Source organism: Aethina tumida, chromosome 3, assembly GCF_024364675.1.
Source record: "Aethina tumida isolate Nest 87 chromosome 3, icAetTumi1.1, whole genome shotgun sequence".
Lineage (NCBI taxonomy): Eukaryota > Metazoa > Arthropoda > Insecta > Coleoptera > Nitidulidae > Aethina > Aethina tumida.
The window spans coordinates 28,588,602-28,605,062 of NC_065437.1; the positions used below are offsets into that span (position 1 = coordinate 28,588,602).

At 31.0% G+C, this 16,461-nt stretch overlaps 1 protein-coding gene and 1 non-coding gene across 2 annotated transcripts; one reads left to right on the forward strand and one right to left on the reverse strand.

Moving 5' to 3' along the window:
- Nucleotides 1-753: 753 nt before the first annotated feature.
- Nucleotides 754-8,807, reverse strand: LOC126264919 (uncharacterized). The gene is made up of 6 exons (XM_049964650.1): nucleotides 8,551-8,807; nucleotides 6,691-6,806; nucleotides 6,533-6,628; nucleotides 6,193-6,480; nucleotides 3,807-3,931; nucleotides 754-921 (listed from the first exon to the last, which is right to left on the reverse strand). Exons 1-6 carry the CDS (start codon nucleotides 8,724-8,726, stop codon nucleotides 754-756), a joined length of 969 nt encoding a protein of 322 aa, XP_049820607.1. The 5' UTR covers nucleotides 8,727-8,807.
- Trnam-cau (transfer RNA methionine (anticodon CAU)) lies at nucleotides 5,183-5,254 on the forward strand. The gene has a single exon. It is a non-coding gene; the product is annotated as a tRNA-Met (tRNA).
- Nucleotides 8,808-16,461: the final 7,654 nt, after the last annotated feature.

Consider the following 16,461-nt stretch of genomic DNA (forward strand, 5'->3'; position numbering starts at 1 on the left):
GTCGTGACAAACCAATATGTAATGAAAATGATGAACTTAATATTCCTAAATCAACGGTTTGTAATGTAATAAATCTGTAGACATAATTGGTCTAAATTGTATTTTACTTAAAGAATTAATACAGAATTTTTAGCGGAGAATCAATATTTATCATTTGAAATGGTGATCATTACAAATGAGTGTTTCTCAGTAAAGATCACTGTGGATAAAGTCAAATATCAAAAAAATTGTCCTGCCGTCTGCTTCCAAGCTTGGAAACCCTTAATGTTGGTCAAAATTATTTTAAAAACTTGATATGAGCAGCCAAATCAATATGTTCATTCTTGATCTTCTAGCAATTCTGACCTAAATGTCATTTATATTAAGTTTTTTGTTGTGGTAATTTGTCTGAGATCTATTCTTATGTACGGAATAAGATAAGGCTCCAAAGTGTCATCCACATATCGCTAGGACGTCAAATAGAAACTAAAAGTGACCTGCTACCATAAGCAATAACACGCCATACCATTAAACCCTTACTGTTGTGAACATGCCTCTCCACAGCAAAGTGAGGTTCAAATTTCTACGCACGTCGCCGTTTTACTTACGCATGATCATCGTGTTTGCCCAAACAAAAGCGTGATTCATAACGCAATGTGATTCGATTATTTATCCTACTGTTGACGTTCCATACACCGTCACTACGTTGGCGTCTATGGTTTGCTGTTAGAGGTAAGACCAAAAAAGGGCGATAACTCCGTAGGGCAAAACACCTTATACAGATGTAAATCGAATTCCTTCATCGACAAAAAATTCATCAACAACCATCCGCGTTGAACTCATCCTGTCCCTTAGGGCCAATAATCTAAGATGTGGCTCTATGGTAGCTTTGGGTCTTCCGGAACCTCCTGCTCTACCTCTTATGCCCCCTTTACTCCACGACTGCCAACATCGCATACTCATATTTGTGTTCAAACATTTTGGTTGTTGCATTTTTTTACAGGTAGTATATTTATTAATAAAACACGTGAAAGATACGTTTCAAATCAAATATTTGAAGGCTTGTGGACTATATATTTAGAAAAATGTATTAAAAAAAAAAATTAACGGTTACATTTGCATGAGTAAATAATTGTTTTTTGTTCCGTTTCGTATTCAATATCGACTTTGTGTATGTTCCATTAGCTCCCAAAGTGCCTTTTACTGAACACACATTGTCATTCATTTTCAATATAGTGAATTTAACAGGTCGTGCACACAGAAGACATAATGTCAATATCCGTTTCACACGAATGAACAATCGTTGTTTTTGCTTATTGTAACCTTAACTAAATGTATTGACTCAAAGAGACTATATGTTGGTCTCTATGAATTTATTGTCAATCATGTGCCAATTTCCAATAAGAATTGAATTATTTCTCAAAATATTGATTATTCAACATTCACATAAAATTAAAACATTACAATTTTAAAAAAAGTTAACTCAGGAAGCTATTTCAAATTTGCCTTACCTTGTTGTTGGTCACCAGCATTGTGTTAGATAAACCAACTAACTCTATCAGACAAACGCTGATTTATGCGGCGATTATTTACTGTTGAATGATGGTCTATGCTGTCTAGTTGTGTGAAAATTCCTTGCAGGCGGTATTACACCTAATGGGTGATCATAATTTATCGGTCCAATTTGGACGTTGTTTGAACTGTCAGTATCCCCATTACAAAATTGCCCGTTCAAGCTTGCAACTAAATTATTATCTATGAATTAACCAAAACTAAGAGGGTTGATGTGTCCGATGGTTTATGTAACATGTTTTCAAACAATCACTATATGAAGAAAATAAGCTCGATGTCGTAGTCACCGTAGTCAAGTTACAAATTCGATCAATTCAACTATGTGTTCGTTTTGTGATATAAATTACTTTCCGCAACTTATGCGCTAGAACATTAAATCAGTTAATGCAAACTAAGATTTCTGATAGTGTGTTTTAACAGTACAAACATTCGCGTAACGAATATTTGAATATAAATCATGTGCATTTGCATTTACAAGTGAAAACGTAGTTGTATTTTGGCATATGGTTTTAATGAAATCGTGGTAGCTTACTCGCTGGAAGTTTATTAGTATTTGAATTATTTCATTGATACTGCGGTGTTGAATACATTAAGTTCAGCTGTATGATTCGTTGAATCTTCAAAGAAATTTCATGTCAAGTATCATATTTGTTTTTTTTATTTGAAAATGCTGTATAAACTTTGGAGGGTTATTAACAAATATAAAAATATATATAAAACATTATATTATTTTCACCACTAATATTATTTGAATATTTGTAGCTCTAAGTGGTCAGTATATTCAATTAATTTTACTTTTTATATATTTAGTTGACATAAAATTAAACAACATTTCATTTCTAGTAAAATTATAATTTCAAAAAACACATTTGTGAATTTGAATGCATTTTATTTGGTTAATTCTAAAGTTATCTACTGGTTATCACCGTAAAATAGTTCAAAGAGACTTCAAAGATTGCGCCGATATAATTGATATAATATAATTTTGAAACCTGATAATCTAAGTCAATAACAAGTAGCCTAAATGTATGTCTCACAAAATGCAATAAGTCGCAATTATTTGTAAAACTGGTAATACCAATATACGACATAACGGAGGCCAACAACGAGTTATGCCCAGAAAACAACAATTTTCTGATTATTTCGCTCTTTCTCTACAAAGAGGCTTCGAGCATACGTTGGTATCACTGTAAGACTCTCTACCATCAGAAGGTTACTCGAAGGGGGTCTTAAAGCTGGGAAACGTTTTCGACATCCTCTTTTAATCATCAATTTATTGCATTTATTGCATTATGTGTGTTAACAGATCAGTGATTCACATTTTATCACTCAGCCATATTTGGACATGGCCTGAAAGTGGTTAGAGACATCATGAGATTTAAAAGAGTTTGCTAAGACTCTTAGAGAAGAATGGCAAGCTATGGATCAAGAATTTGTTTGTTCACTTATTTTGAGAAGGCGAAGAAGAAGGAAGATTTTGTTTTATTAATTTCCCAAGAAATTTGGTGATATTAGTTTTATTAATAAAAGTGTGATACATGTTTTTAAAATTGTATATTTTTTATTAAACCTTATTTTGATAATACAGTCTAACTTCTATAAGTTGAACTTTTATAACTCGAATCACATTGGTTGGCAATAGCGTCCAGGATGAAAATTATATGTAATTGTACTTGATAACTTGAATTACGATTACTCGAATATCTTGATAACTTGAAATAATCTTCCATAAGTCGATTTTCTCCTGTTTCAGGTAAGCTCCCTCCTCAAAATTTTTTCTTTTAGATGGTATCTGTCTTATACCCTGTCGGCAACAATTCTAAGACGATTGATTAAAATGATGCCGTAAACTCCTACAATTTACGTTATGGTGTTTACTTGATTACATCATCTTAAATTCCAAATAGAATTACTAAGGTTTTTTCCAATTAAATGTTTTAAAGACAATCCCCACAATGTTTATATTTCACTACTAGGCTTCGTATGAGGAAGCCTATGTATGAAAATGTTGACAAACCTATTCTGGAATGGTTTAATGGTAGCTTTTTGAGAATGAAAATAACTGACTTTTTTACATTAAAATAAAAATTTTGATAACTTGATAACTCTACTTTTTGTGGCAAATCAAGTTCGTCAATATTTTTGTTGCAATATAATGATATTGGTATTCTGTTTTTTGATATAACCCAAATTATCCACATCAAAAGATATGAAATACGTAATATGGGCAATGGAATTAGGCTATACAACTTTACTAGCCTAAGGAAGATCTGTATGTGTATGAAGTTTGCAGTATCTCTTAGGACTTCCGTGAGATTGCCTTTGATGTAGTTCGTGTTCTTGTCGATTTCATGATCGAGGATAGACCTCCATGGTTTTACTGAAGGTTTGTATGCCTTAAATTTGCTTATACAGTTGCTTCATGATTGTTCCCATTTATATCCTAGCTTCTTGTCCTCTTTGTCCTGTAATTTGTGTCGGAAGTTTTTTATGCGCTTTAGAGTATGGTTTCCTGGATATATTTGTTTAATACCCTGTAATGAGTTCATGTGCTCAATTGCTTTGTAAATTGTAAACAGTCCCCCAAAATAAACGCAACTGGAGGAGGGATAATAGAAACTTGTTATTATCATTCGTATATTATTTGAAAAGTTCACTTTAAAATTTTCATGGCTGAAGCTGCTGCTAGAAATTGGATTTCCCTTGAAACTTTTTCTTAATTAGTTTTTACTATAAAGGACGTTTAATTAAATCCAAGCTATCGTAACGAGACTTATATATTTTCTGGTGTGATAAAGAAATCTTTTCTTTTGTGATACTTTGTTTAGCCAGAGCGTTAAAGGATTTATTTTTTATTCCCAGTTAATGCCTTTTAATTAATCATTATATTAAATCGGATTTAGTTAAAATTGACTATTGGATTTCGCATGCTTTCAGTCTCTTTTAGTTGTGAAATGTTATTTTTGCACAATTTTAATCTACCTCATTTGATTAATCGGTTCAGGCGTCCTTTAATCAATCATGCGCTTGTGGTTTGTTCGTCCTGAAGTTTTATCCTGTAATTATAAATACCCTGGAAAATTACCAATTTCACACTCATTTTGTTCTATGACCTAGATATTAGCAATATTGCGTTACAAAATTTATGCCTTTAAGCGAGAAAGCGCTCGCTTATACTTCACCATACTAATAACCTTTAATTACATCAAACCGAATAGAGTAGGTATATTTCACAAGGAGCATGCAGCAATTAGGCACCGTATATGTAATATAAATTAAAGCTTTGGGCCAGGCATGGTAATATCTGCCTTGGTTGGTCCATCCATCTCCTATTTGATTAAGTTCTTGCAGACTGCTGATGTATTAAACTATCTCAATAACAGCGTACATCATTAAAGTGTTGCTGTAAATTTTAATTTTAACTTTTAATGAAATGTTAAACCGCCTTCTCGATTATTAAACATGATGAACAACATGAAATTTTGTACAAGATTAAAGAAAAATGTTTCATCTCTCTTTTATTGTGTCAATCGTGTAAACATTTAGATTTTTGTACTGTTACATCTGATAAATTAAATGTATCAAAATTTGTTTGACTGTAATTACATCACTGAGACAATAAAATACCAAGAGCAGAGTGGCGCAGTGGAAGCGTGCTGGGCCCATAACCCAGAGGTCCGTGGATCGAAACCACGCTCTGCTATAAATTTTTTTCTACATTAATTCATATTTCATTTTCCTTGTTTTAGTTCGATGGTTGAGTTCATCAAAACACTCATTTTATTCAATTTACAACAATATTTCTTTTAATTTATAAAATTAAATTCTGTTTGTTTTAATAATACTCTAGTTAAAAATTCATTACTGTTTCATTTTAAATTTGGGTAGATTAGCCAGGTAGGCATTCTACACACAGACGTCATCATATTCTATTATGCATAACGAAAAGGTAAAATCCGAAATTGAACCCGTGGAAGAACGTAAAAAATAGTCCCATATTGCGTTATATTCCGACAACTATCCATGAATGATTAAGTAGTTAATTAACCGTGAAATGGCCTGAGATATTTCGGTAGGATTTCCACATAATAAAGGACACGGTCATTGATAAGAGCCAAATCACTAATCAATTAGTGTCAAATTTATGATATAATTCAGCGAACAATGAACCCCAGAGACAGTGGTGGTACTATCGAATTTGACTGTATCAACGCAAAGCAGAATCGATTTGGGAACGAATTGAAATGTTAATTTCGGAGGTGAAGTCGCTGGGGACCAAGAAGTTCCATTTGGATGTCTGCAGATATATGAATTAATTTGAAGTTTTAATTAATAAACCACCTGGTTTAATTACATGCAAATTATCACGATTCACTTCACCAGTAATTTTGAACTTCTTGCATAATTTTAACTGATTGTTCATTATTCTCTCTGATTTTATTTTTTATCCACATTATTGTTATCATAATTAAGGAGAATAATAATTATCTATCTTTGTTCGTGTTTATAGGTCGATGTTCATTGGAAATATAGATACTCAAACAATGGTCACGAAAGCCATAACCTTACATACAAAATAATAATAGTTTATTATTATTTTTATCGTACTAATTGCAATTAAAAAAAAATCTAGGTGTTATTGTTTATTCGCCAACAATTTTAATAAGTCACAATGTATTTGGAGTTGCTGACTTTCTATTTGCATTTTATGTTTTCGTTCTTCTATTTCGACTTGTAACCTTTGGTCGCGTTCATATTTCTCTTGTTCAAACTTTGCCTCTTCTAACAACTGTTTCCTTTCTTCTATTGCTAAACGTCTCTCTTCAATTTGTAAATGCCGTTCTTGAATACTTCTTTCATAAAGTTTAACATTTCTTAATAACGAACTGCAACTTTTTAATGTACGTCTTTTTCTGTTCATTAAAGGAACTGAAAACAACTGTAAAATATTTGCACTCAATTACTTAATAATTTCAAATACCTTCCTGTTGTGGGTTTATATGTAATTCCGATCTGTCGTTAATATGTTCATGATTCGATATTTCTTCATCAGCTTCATCTTTGATATTAATCTCGGCTAAAATATTATTTAATGTTACAAATTTTGTTTTTTTGTAAGAGTCTTAAATCGTGACTAACCACAATTTATACATTCCGCATTCGAAAAACTGTCCTCATTGTCCTGTGCAGACCTAAGCTTTAACACTTGTATTATAAGCAGAAGTTTTTCTTCATATTCTTCCTGTGAAGCTACCCTAAAATATAAATAAGTAGATAACAGTGAAAAATACCACGAATTTTAACTACTTTTTTAAATTATTAAAATCATTTTTCCGATACAATTTTAAAAGATATTCGACATGTTCGCGTACGGCTCTAAGGCTAAAATTCTTTTCTTGTACGCAACAAATATATTCCCTTATAGTCTTCCATATGGCCATGTTCTTATATGGGTTTAATTCAATAACCTTTTTTAGTATTTTTATGTCGTCTTGAACCGAAAAATGTAGTTTGGTATGTGTCTTTAAAGTTTTGGAAGGCTTGATGTCACTCATAACGAAAGGCAGATAGCTCACAACATTTACTGGTATGTTGGCGAACGTTCAACATAAAACGGTTTGTCGCCCCTCCACGATACGATAACTTTAGGTGCGTTATACGTAACCAGTGTTGCCGTCAAGGGCGAAAATGTAACGCGTAATATCAGCTATGTGTTATTAAAATATTTATTTTTCATACATTTTGAACGACACATGCACACAAAGATTTTTTTGACCTTACAAGTTGTGTGGTCTTTTAAACCAGACTTGTACAAAAATAAAAAACTAAATCATATACATAGAAACAGAAAATAGAACACTGTGCACTAAAGTAGTCTAACAAAATGTGATTTGTACCCTAAAAAATTAATTTTGTATGTTATTTATTGAAAACGAAGTTAAATAATTGTCTGCAATTGTTGAAAAGCTTAATCGACAGGTTCAAAACAGTTTTATAAATATAATTTGATCATAGAAAAAGAATGGTTTCTCACCAAGCGAAAAATTTTTCTTATAATTCAGTCCCTTTTCTTCCATTGACATTGTCATCACAGATTGGAATATAGAATGAAATAAGATCGTCTTCAATTTCGTTTGGATATGCATGTTGGTTGGGTACATCTCAGAACGTGTCGTGGAGAAAGACATAATCATAATGATATTAATTGTTGTCAAGTAGCACCGATTGAACATGCTGCACACCTACCAAGGACAGGAGACGAAATTCACCATCAGATATCTCTCAGAAATGAGATGAAGATGAACCACTTCATCAATCAAATCAATACCGAGGCGTCAATTAATGTCTGGATATTAAAAAAATGATATTAAATACACATACCGTGAAAACTCTTTGACAACATATGTTGTTACTGTATGTTACTGGTGTAACACTGGTAGAAAGAATAACAAAAAGGAACTAGAAGCAAAAAAGTTAAAATTTGCAAATTTGCAAAATAAAGTACTTTAAAGAAACACATAGATCCTCTATACTTTGTATGTCTTCCTTTGTTCTGAAGCAGTGAATTAATCCGCCGTGGTATTGAAAGAATTAAATAATTTATGTCTTTTTGCGAAATATTGACCCATTCCACTTGAATTGCTACAATTAGCTTCTGAGGAGTTGTGTGTCCCGCACGTGCTCCATCGAATTTTTACTATTTTCTAATATCTTTATCTTTGATCATTCAATTTAATTCCTATAATGTATCACTAAGAATATTTAATAAATAAAAAAAAAAATGTTAAGAATTAAAGAGAGAGGAAAGAGAGATACAACAAATAAAATTTGCTTTGTTTATCACAATTAACGTTGCCAATAAGTTGGAACTCCCCAGAGGTACATTAATTTCAATATTCAAACTAAGGGTGCCGGGGCAATAGTTGGCTTGTTAATCTAAACCAAACACATTGTATGAAACTACTCCAGAGAAACCATTGAGCTTAGAAAGTTTCACACCAATCAGGTTGGAAACGCTTCAACATTCCATTATCCAGACGAGCGACATTACTTGCTTTTGCGGCCGTCGGAGCTTCTGAACGGACATAGCACTGTCCATTAATGAAGTGCCAATTCGGTTTAACGACGTCGAGATTCGAATAGTTGAGATGATTTTCTGCAGGGAGTATATGCATTTCGGAACGTTGAATGTGATGTTCTGTTTTGAAGCTCCGCTTTATGTTCACCAAATACAGAAATAACTTCGGGTAATAACATTTGTCATTGTCATCATTTCGACTTGGTTATATTAAAATTCCGAGGAAAAATATTCTGGCATATGAAGATTCATGAATTTTGTTTACTTGCAATTGTGATAGCACTAGTTGGCATGGAAACTTTGTTAAATTTTGAAGGTTATTAACTTATTTGTTTCCTGGAAGAGCCTCAAACCTTAAAAGCCTGTTGATATATGGCAAATTGCTCTCAAACTGAATAGGATTAGGTAACTTAGGATAACACGAATTTGCTTAGTTTATGCGCATTATCCTCGAAAACTTGGAATTCAACTAACAAAGTTACAAGTAAGGAGTCCAAGTGTTGCATAAAAGATATAAACTAAAGGACGTATAAATGTAATGTCTTAAAGTGCTTTTAAATGAGACCTACCTTTTTACTCGAACTACTCGAGTTACAACTAAACTTTATATGAGTATATATGTAAGACTTTACTGCTACTGCAAGAAACATAATAATCAAATACTAACTGAATTAGACCTCCACATGCAACGCCCTTTTTTGTTTTCGTTTCCAGTTTCGTTTTGTTTGCAGCCATAATGGACTCCCCCTTCATTGTATTAATTTATTTATTTGATTTGTTTGAAACGTCGAGCGTGAAATTTTCCGTAAATAATTTAATTAACCCAAAATACCTTATAACGATAATCAAATTATTTTCTGTGAGTTATAAGTTGAGTTTCCACGCTTTTAACTTACGTAATTATCCTGATTAATGAGATTTCTAGGGAAAGTATTTTATTATGGCTGCGATGACATAATGGAAATTTTATGACCCTTTTCCTTAATTCGAATTTTATATTTGATTAAAACTTATTCACTGACGCAAATTACAATTCTTTGTTAACGGAGAGTCTATTTTGTGACTAATTATAAAAATTTATTTTAATATCAAACTGTATTTTCAGAAAAGCTTTAATTCCGCGAGTATACCATGTTTCTTTCGCCGTAGCATACGAAAAAAGCGAGAAAACTTTTCACGTAATGATTACTACTTCGCAATTCATTTGAAACGAAAATTTTCATTTTTCCTAGCCGTGTAAATGTTTTTCATAAAGTATTTAGGAAACGAGAACACGTACTTTGTTAAAACTTGTTTGGACTTTCGAGATAAAAGTTTATTGGATTAGAGTTTCATAACTTTCATCAAGCTGTTGTTTTAGACGGTGAAGGAAATTCACAAATATTTCGCGTAATATTTGAGTTTTACTTATGTGTCAACTGTTGGAAATAGTTTTTATCATTTTAATGATACGTAGTGAAGGTTTAATAGATGTGGTGATTAATTGTAACGCAGGAAATTGCAGATGATGTCCTAATCTAATTTGTCATTATCCGGAAAATAAACCGGCAGCTGCCTTTTTATTTATTCATTCATTTTATTGTTGACTCATAAATTAAAGTATTGATATATTTTTAAATCATCAATTAAATTTGAATATTCCAGTTTTGCCAATGGGCTTATAACATCATTAAGCGTTGGCTTGTTAGTTATGCAAATGTCTGTACAGGAACAAAATTATACATTACACTTATGAATATTTGATGAGTAACAGTTTAATTTAAAAAATGTTTTACACTTTTGATTTTTATCCACAATAATCATCCATCATTAATTACATAAATTATACAAACACGTTATAAACTTTTAGTAAAGTAATTTCGAAGTTAGCTATTATTTCCATAATTAAGTTATACATCCATCAAACTATTAAGTTACAATTTTACAACCAGTTTTTTATTAATTATCATTACTTGGCAAAATGTGAAGTTAATGAAGTTTTATGTGGATCAAATATAAAAATAAAACTTATTTTTAGATTTTGGCGAATCGTGGGTCACGTGATCTAAATACACATTAGCCAGAAAGCATAAAAAACGACAAACGGAACTCCGTCAGAATAATTAAAAGGGGATAATGGCGGTGCAATAGTTTTTGCACCTAGTGCAGGGTCGCTGGAAATAGCAGGAAAATCGGGCACCAAGGCCAGCAGGAATGGGTTACAGGTTATTTATAGTGCATTTCGGGTAGCGCTGCGCGCAAGGGCTTGCGCCCTAGAGATCTGTATTGATCATACATACGCAGGCACATTACTATTTACTCAAATATTACCGTCGGCCCGGACTGTTGTAATGAAATACGCATTGTCCTAATGTGGGCCGCGGGGTACCAAACAGATGAATTTCATCTGCACAACATCTCAGTGGGGAAGGCGTATATATCAACAAGTCGATGTTGAATTATAATTCAATCTCTCACAGCTGGTGTTTATCGTACCTTCAATTGGTGTTCTTTGTAAAAATCACCAAAAGTAGTACTATAACCCAACTAACTAACTAAAGTACAGCAGAAGCCCAATTCGATCAATCCGGTCAGTGAAACATATTTTGAAATTTAAATAATTTCAATTTTTTAGTCATGTTCAAAAAGTGTGTATCTCAGCTTTCAAGATAAAAATAGATATTAGCGTTGTGAGAGTGACTTCTTTCGAAATAGATTATAGCTCAACTAAATTTAAAAACAAAAATTTACCAAATACTTCAAAAGTATGACTAACAATATTTTTGTATATTTGATTGTAATGCTGAAATACAAAATATTTAAATTTAAGTTGCTATAATCATTACCATTTAACTGTATAATTATAATAATATACGTTGGAATGATAAACGTTAATAAATTGCTTGTCGATTTCAACGCAATCAATTAAGGAAAAAATGGGCAGTAATTTATAGAATATACCCCCATCATTTCTCTATACTTTAGAAGCTGTCAACTTGAGCATTTTGAAAACAGGTAAAATTTTGCACTGTTGTTTAGTTAGAAGCTTTGAGCTAAGCCTGAAATGAGCTAATCTCTTGAAAGTAGAGGGTTCACAGAGAAGAATGTCGTTTGAATAGAGTCTCTAAGTTATATGGAAGCTGAGATACACATTTTTGAAATTGACTAAACATTTTTTTCGAATTTCAAAAGAATCCCAAATGGCTGGATTTAATCGAATCGAACGCATATGTTCAGAATCATCTTTATTTCTGATGTACTTTCAAGGAAAAAATCGACGTCCAAATCGATTACCCACGCACGCACACTTTCGTTGAAAAATAATTAATCTGCCCATATACCGGTCGAAAAGCGTTTGATCCGACTGAATTTTGAGAAAGAAGTCATGCACGACAGAGACACTAAAAGTCTGCAAATGTGCTCCACAGTGGGGATTTGTACTGACTCTCTCTTACATGATGTCTCTCTCAAACGCTTTTTGATATATATAGTTAGCATATTAAGTGGCAGTAGTAGTAATTATTACCGTCTTATTTATCAACATTTTGATAAAACTCGTAACATACCAGTAAAAAGGATTGTTATCGCCAGTTGTGCATTGCGCATTTTCCACCAGCAATTATACAACAACCCGTTCTCCTTTGTTACTAGAACTGATGCGATAAAACACCTTGTACAAATTTGAATGGGCTTTTATCACAGATTTGTTATTGAATTCGGGTCGGCAATCTGTATTTATCAAAATGAATAATTAATTTTATAGTATTCTAGTATTGAATGATGCTATAATAGAAACAAAGCTCTATCAGATATTTATATAACGAAGTGTTATAATACGCGTATAATACAAATGTATTGTCGCGTGTCATGCATTAATCATGGTCAGCTAACAACAGTGCATGCCAAGTGATTATTTATTCACTTTTACTACGATCTACGAGTGCAAATTATTCGCTAGAAAAGATTTAAACAAATTAATATACTAATTAATCTAATAATATTATGTTAAACCATCTGTATTACAAAACTTTGGCAGTTGGTAGCTTGATGAACTATAAAAATTTTATTTTTTAACAAAAATGAAGTAGTCCCATATGAAATTAGGAAGAAAATACTGAAAATTAATCCAGCTAACTATCAATCATTGACCTCAAATGAAACTCTATCTGTTTTTTTTGCGTTCCTTCGTCGATAAATATTGTGACATTAAATTTACAAACACAGTGAGGATCTCATTTCAAAAGAGTAGTTTTATTAAGAGTCTCGAATGACTGATGTTGAAATAATAACCAGCAATTAAATTTATATTTGGTTGGGAGTAAAAGTTTCAATGGTGGATTAACCGTTGAGCAAGATAAGCCTACGCTCAGGACATCAAAGGTAAAGGGGCACCACAGACATTCTAATATAGCAAAAGTTACAATTTTAAACGAATTATAGAAATCTTAATAAAACTTGTATTTAAACCAAGAAATTTATATGCATGAATATACCGATGGGAAGAATCTGATACAAATAATTTAATTTCATATAACATAGTAATTAAGGTCGTACTGACTGCTGCAAGAGCAGGCTTGTTTCTTTTATATTCGGAGAAAATTTTAACATTTTTCTTTTTCTTTGATCTGGACTTGTTTAAAGAAAAGTGTGATTTAGTCCTGCTTTGCAGTAAATTAAAGAAAAGAAAATAAAACAAAAGATGTTTATTTTTACTGGTTTATAAAAATCAATATAAAAATAATGTTAAATGTTTTAATTAAGCAACTCTGCTTAAATAGTAAAAAAAATAATTTGTTACCACATTTCGTTTCACTTGATCCCTAATTATATTCTCTATTTTCCCTATTAGAACCTGCGTAGTAAGTTCAGGACATGAAAACAGGTTGAAACAAGATTTAATCATAGAGAACTTGTAGACGGCAAAAATGATAGGTTTTTCTCGTATTTTTAAAATTAATTGTCACAAATTGTTCGCCTGAACATTAATTTTTAATTAAAATACATTGAAAACTTTAATAAAACAACTACGGAACGACGTAGGCTGGTTTCCTTATTTTTATTAGAAATAGAACTAAGTATACTACATAAGATTAGTTTTGAGATTATACTTAAAAAATTGCATTTTTAAACAAAGTAGGAGAAAACTTTTTAAACACTAATAGAGCTCTGTTTCCATAAATAAAATGTTAATTTTTCATTTTTCACTGTTAGAGATATTATTATGTTGTTATTATAATGTATTTTATTATTTTTTATATTGGTTTATTATAATAATTGTTTGATTGTTTTTGATTAAAAAACACTGCGATAACACTTTAATCACAACAACTCGTGCCACAATACGATCTAAGTTAATTTGGTAAAATCATTTTTCATATCTTATTGAATATGTTATTATAATTTTATTTGACATTTGAAAATTATTGGCAAAGGAACATCTTTATTATTATTATTTTCTTTGATAAATTTCAACTAATAGCTTCATGAAATGTTTAAAATGTTTCGTCATTGAAATTATACTTTGTTTTTGTTTATTCGTTTTAACGTTCAGTCTATTTATTGTTTAATGGCAAAAAAATTAGGACGGTTTATTTATTCATATTTATTTTATTATTTTCAAATATATATATATATATATATATATATATATATATATATATATATATATATATATATAAATTTTTAACGTTGACACGTTTCTATCAATACAAAAAAAGGAAAAAAATAATCAACTTTCCAAGGAAAAATAAAGCAAATTGATCTATTTTCACCTCAACAATTGTGTATAGACTAATAGACCGGCGACACTCGATATAAAATCCAAATTTTTGTAGTCAAGTCAAGAAAAGAAAATACAATTACATATTATTAAAACAATTTAATAAAATTTAATAAAATTGCGGCCCCGAACTGGATAATGTATGTATTTGATACATCCGAATTGAATATCTGAATTATCTTTAATATTAAAATTAAGTTACATTCAATTCCCACTTCAGAACAGTTTTCTTTTATCCTAATAAAATGGATATTGGAACAAAAAAAATTCGTATCTTTCAAATGCTCCGAGGAAAAGTTTATTGGTAAACTCTAAAATGCAAAGTCTGCACGCCGGGCTTAAATTGAATTCCCCAATAAGAACCTTAAGAACAAAATAGCGCTTAATTTAATTTTAAAATTGATTATACATTAAGTTAGAAAGTGCGACAGCGAAATTACGTTACATTAGCTTCGGATATTTTATTAAACAATCGACTAAAATAAACATTCCAATTTATTTTCTTTGAGCTGCAACAACAGAATGAAAAGTCCAATATCCACATCAAATTTGATGTAAATGTATTATATTCGTAATTTTGTTTGACGCACCTTTCTGTTATTTTCAGTTCTTATTTGTGACAAATGACGTGAGGACTGAATCTCCATTAGGTTTGAGGTTCAACTTAAGAAAAACTTTTTAAGGGATGAAACTTATAATATCATTTTATTAAAATAACGGATCCTTTTATTTTAAATTAATTTTATTATTTTTAAGTGTCTAAACATGTCATACCTCATAACTTTTTATTTCGAGTAGGGTTCATAAATAAAGCAAAGAAACCTTATATATTCAATACAGTTGATTTTATAATTTATTTCTGAGTCCCATATCTATCATTAAAGCTAAAAATGCCTAGAGGTGTCCATTTATCGATACAAATTAAACACAAATTGCAGAAAAATTTTGGAATGGAAATAAAACATAAAAACAGTTTTTATTTTATACAAGAAATCGATCTATATATAATATTGCTATAATTATATGAAATGAATAGATATATTTATCAAATAGATAACCACTGCTGTACAGTTGTTCTACTTTTGTCACTTAAATTCTATTCAAATATTAATAACTAAACCCACTAACAAACAATTATATACTGCATAATTGACAATATGGATATTTAAACGTACACTTTTATCAAGACAAATGAAAATTTCTTGCTCAAAACATGAGCGATATTGTATATTAAGATTAGTAAAAGATATGTTTGTCGATCTGATTTACACCAGAATAAAAAAAATTTTGCGACTACACAAACATCGATGTTGACCTAAAAGTCATCCGTGCCGAATAAAATTGAATTTAAATTTAAAACCCATTTCCCAGACGTAAAATTTCCTTGGGCAATCAAATCGATATCAGGCAAGACTTTAAATCTTATAACACTTCAATTTGGCCGCAAATAATGAAAAAATAAAGCCGCATTACCGAACGCCGCAAAAATCGTTTCTCTGTTTTGACGATGTTTAGATTAGATCGGATCCTAAGGGATTGCACGAAACATCAGATACGAGACTAGCACTTCTTTTATTGTCAGACTTGATTCCCCTAATGCGAATTAATTCAAGAAAAGTAGCTTCGATGGCGAATATATTCTCTTTTCCATTTTGTCGTTTCTTCTTTTCTTTCGAGCCTTAAGAGTTAATTACCTTCACATCACAAGAAGTTGTCCTTGTTCGGAAAAGCTTTTTATTTATTGACATTAATGAAATGCTTATTTTAACGCTTATTAAAGGGAGTGTAATTTAACTCGATTACATTATGAGTAATTAAAGCCGAATAGACGTTGCACCGAAGGTTGTAACATTGTGTGCTTCATAAATAAATCACATTTTGCTTTATTTAATGCTGTTAGAGGCATTCTAAACCGGAATTACTAATTTCATTACATGCAGGAATGGCATCCTACACCTGATACTGGGATTCTAGTTACGTGGGTGAATTAATAATTATCGCGGAGAGTTTTGTAATTATTCTTTACTTAACAAAAAACACTAAATTACACGTTGTTTTTAATGCTAAACTCTAT

Coding starts and splice junctions, on each gene's coding strand:
- LOC126264919 (XM_049964650.1), bottom strand. CDS start 8,726: ATGCATATACTCCCTGCAGAAAATCATCTCAACTATTCGAATCTCGAC. Junction 6,629..6,690: donor TGCGGAATGTATAAATTGTG/GTTAGTCACGAT, acceptor ATAATATTTTAG/CCGAGATTAATATCAAAGAT. Junction 3,932..6,192: donor AAAATTGTTGGCGAATAAAC/AATAACACCTAG, acceptor ACAAACCTTCAG/TAAAACCATGGAGGTCTATC.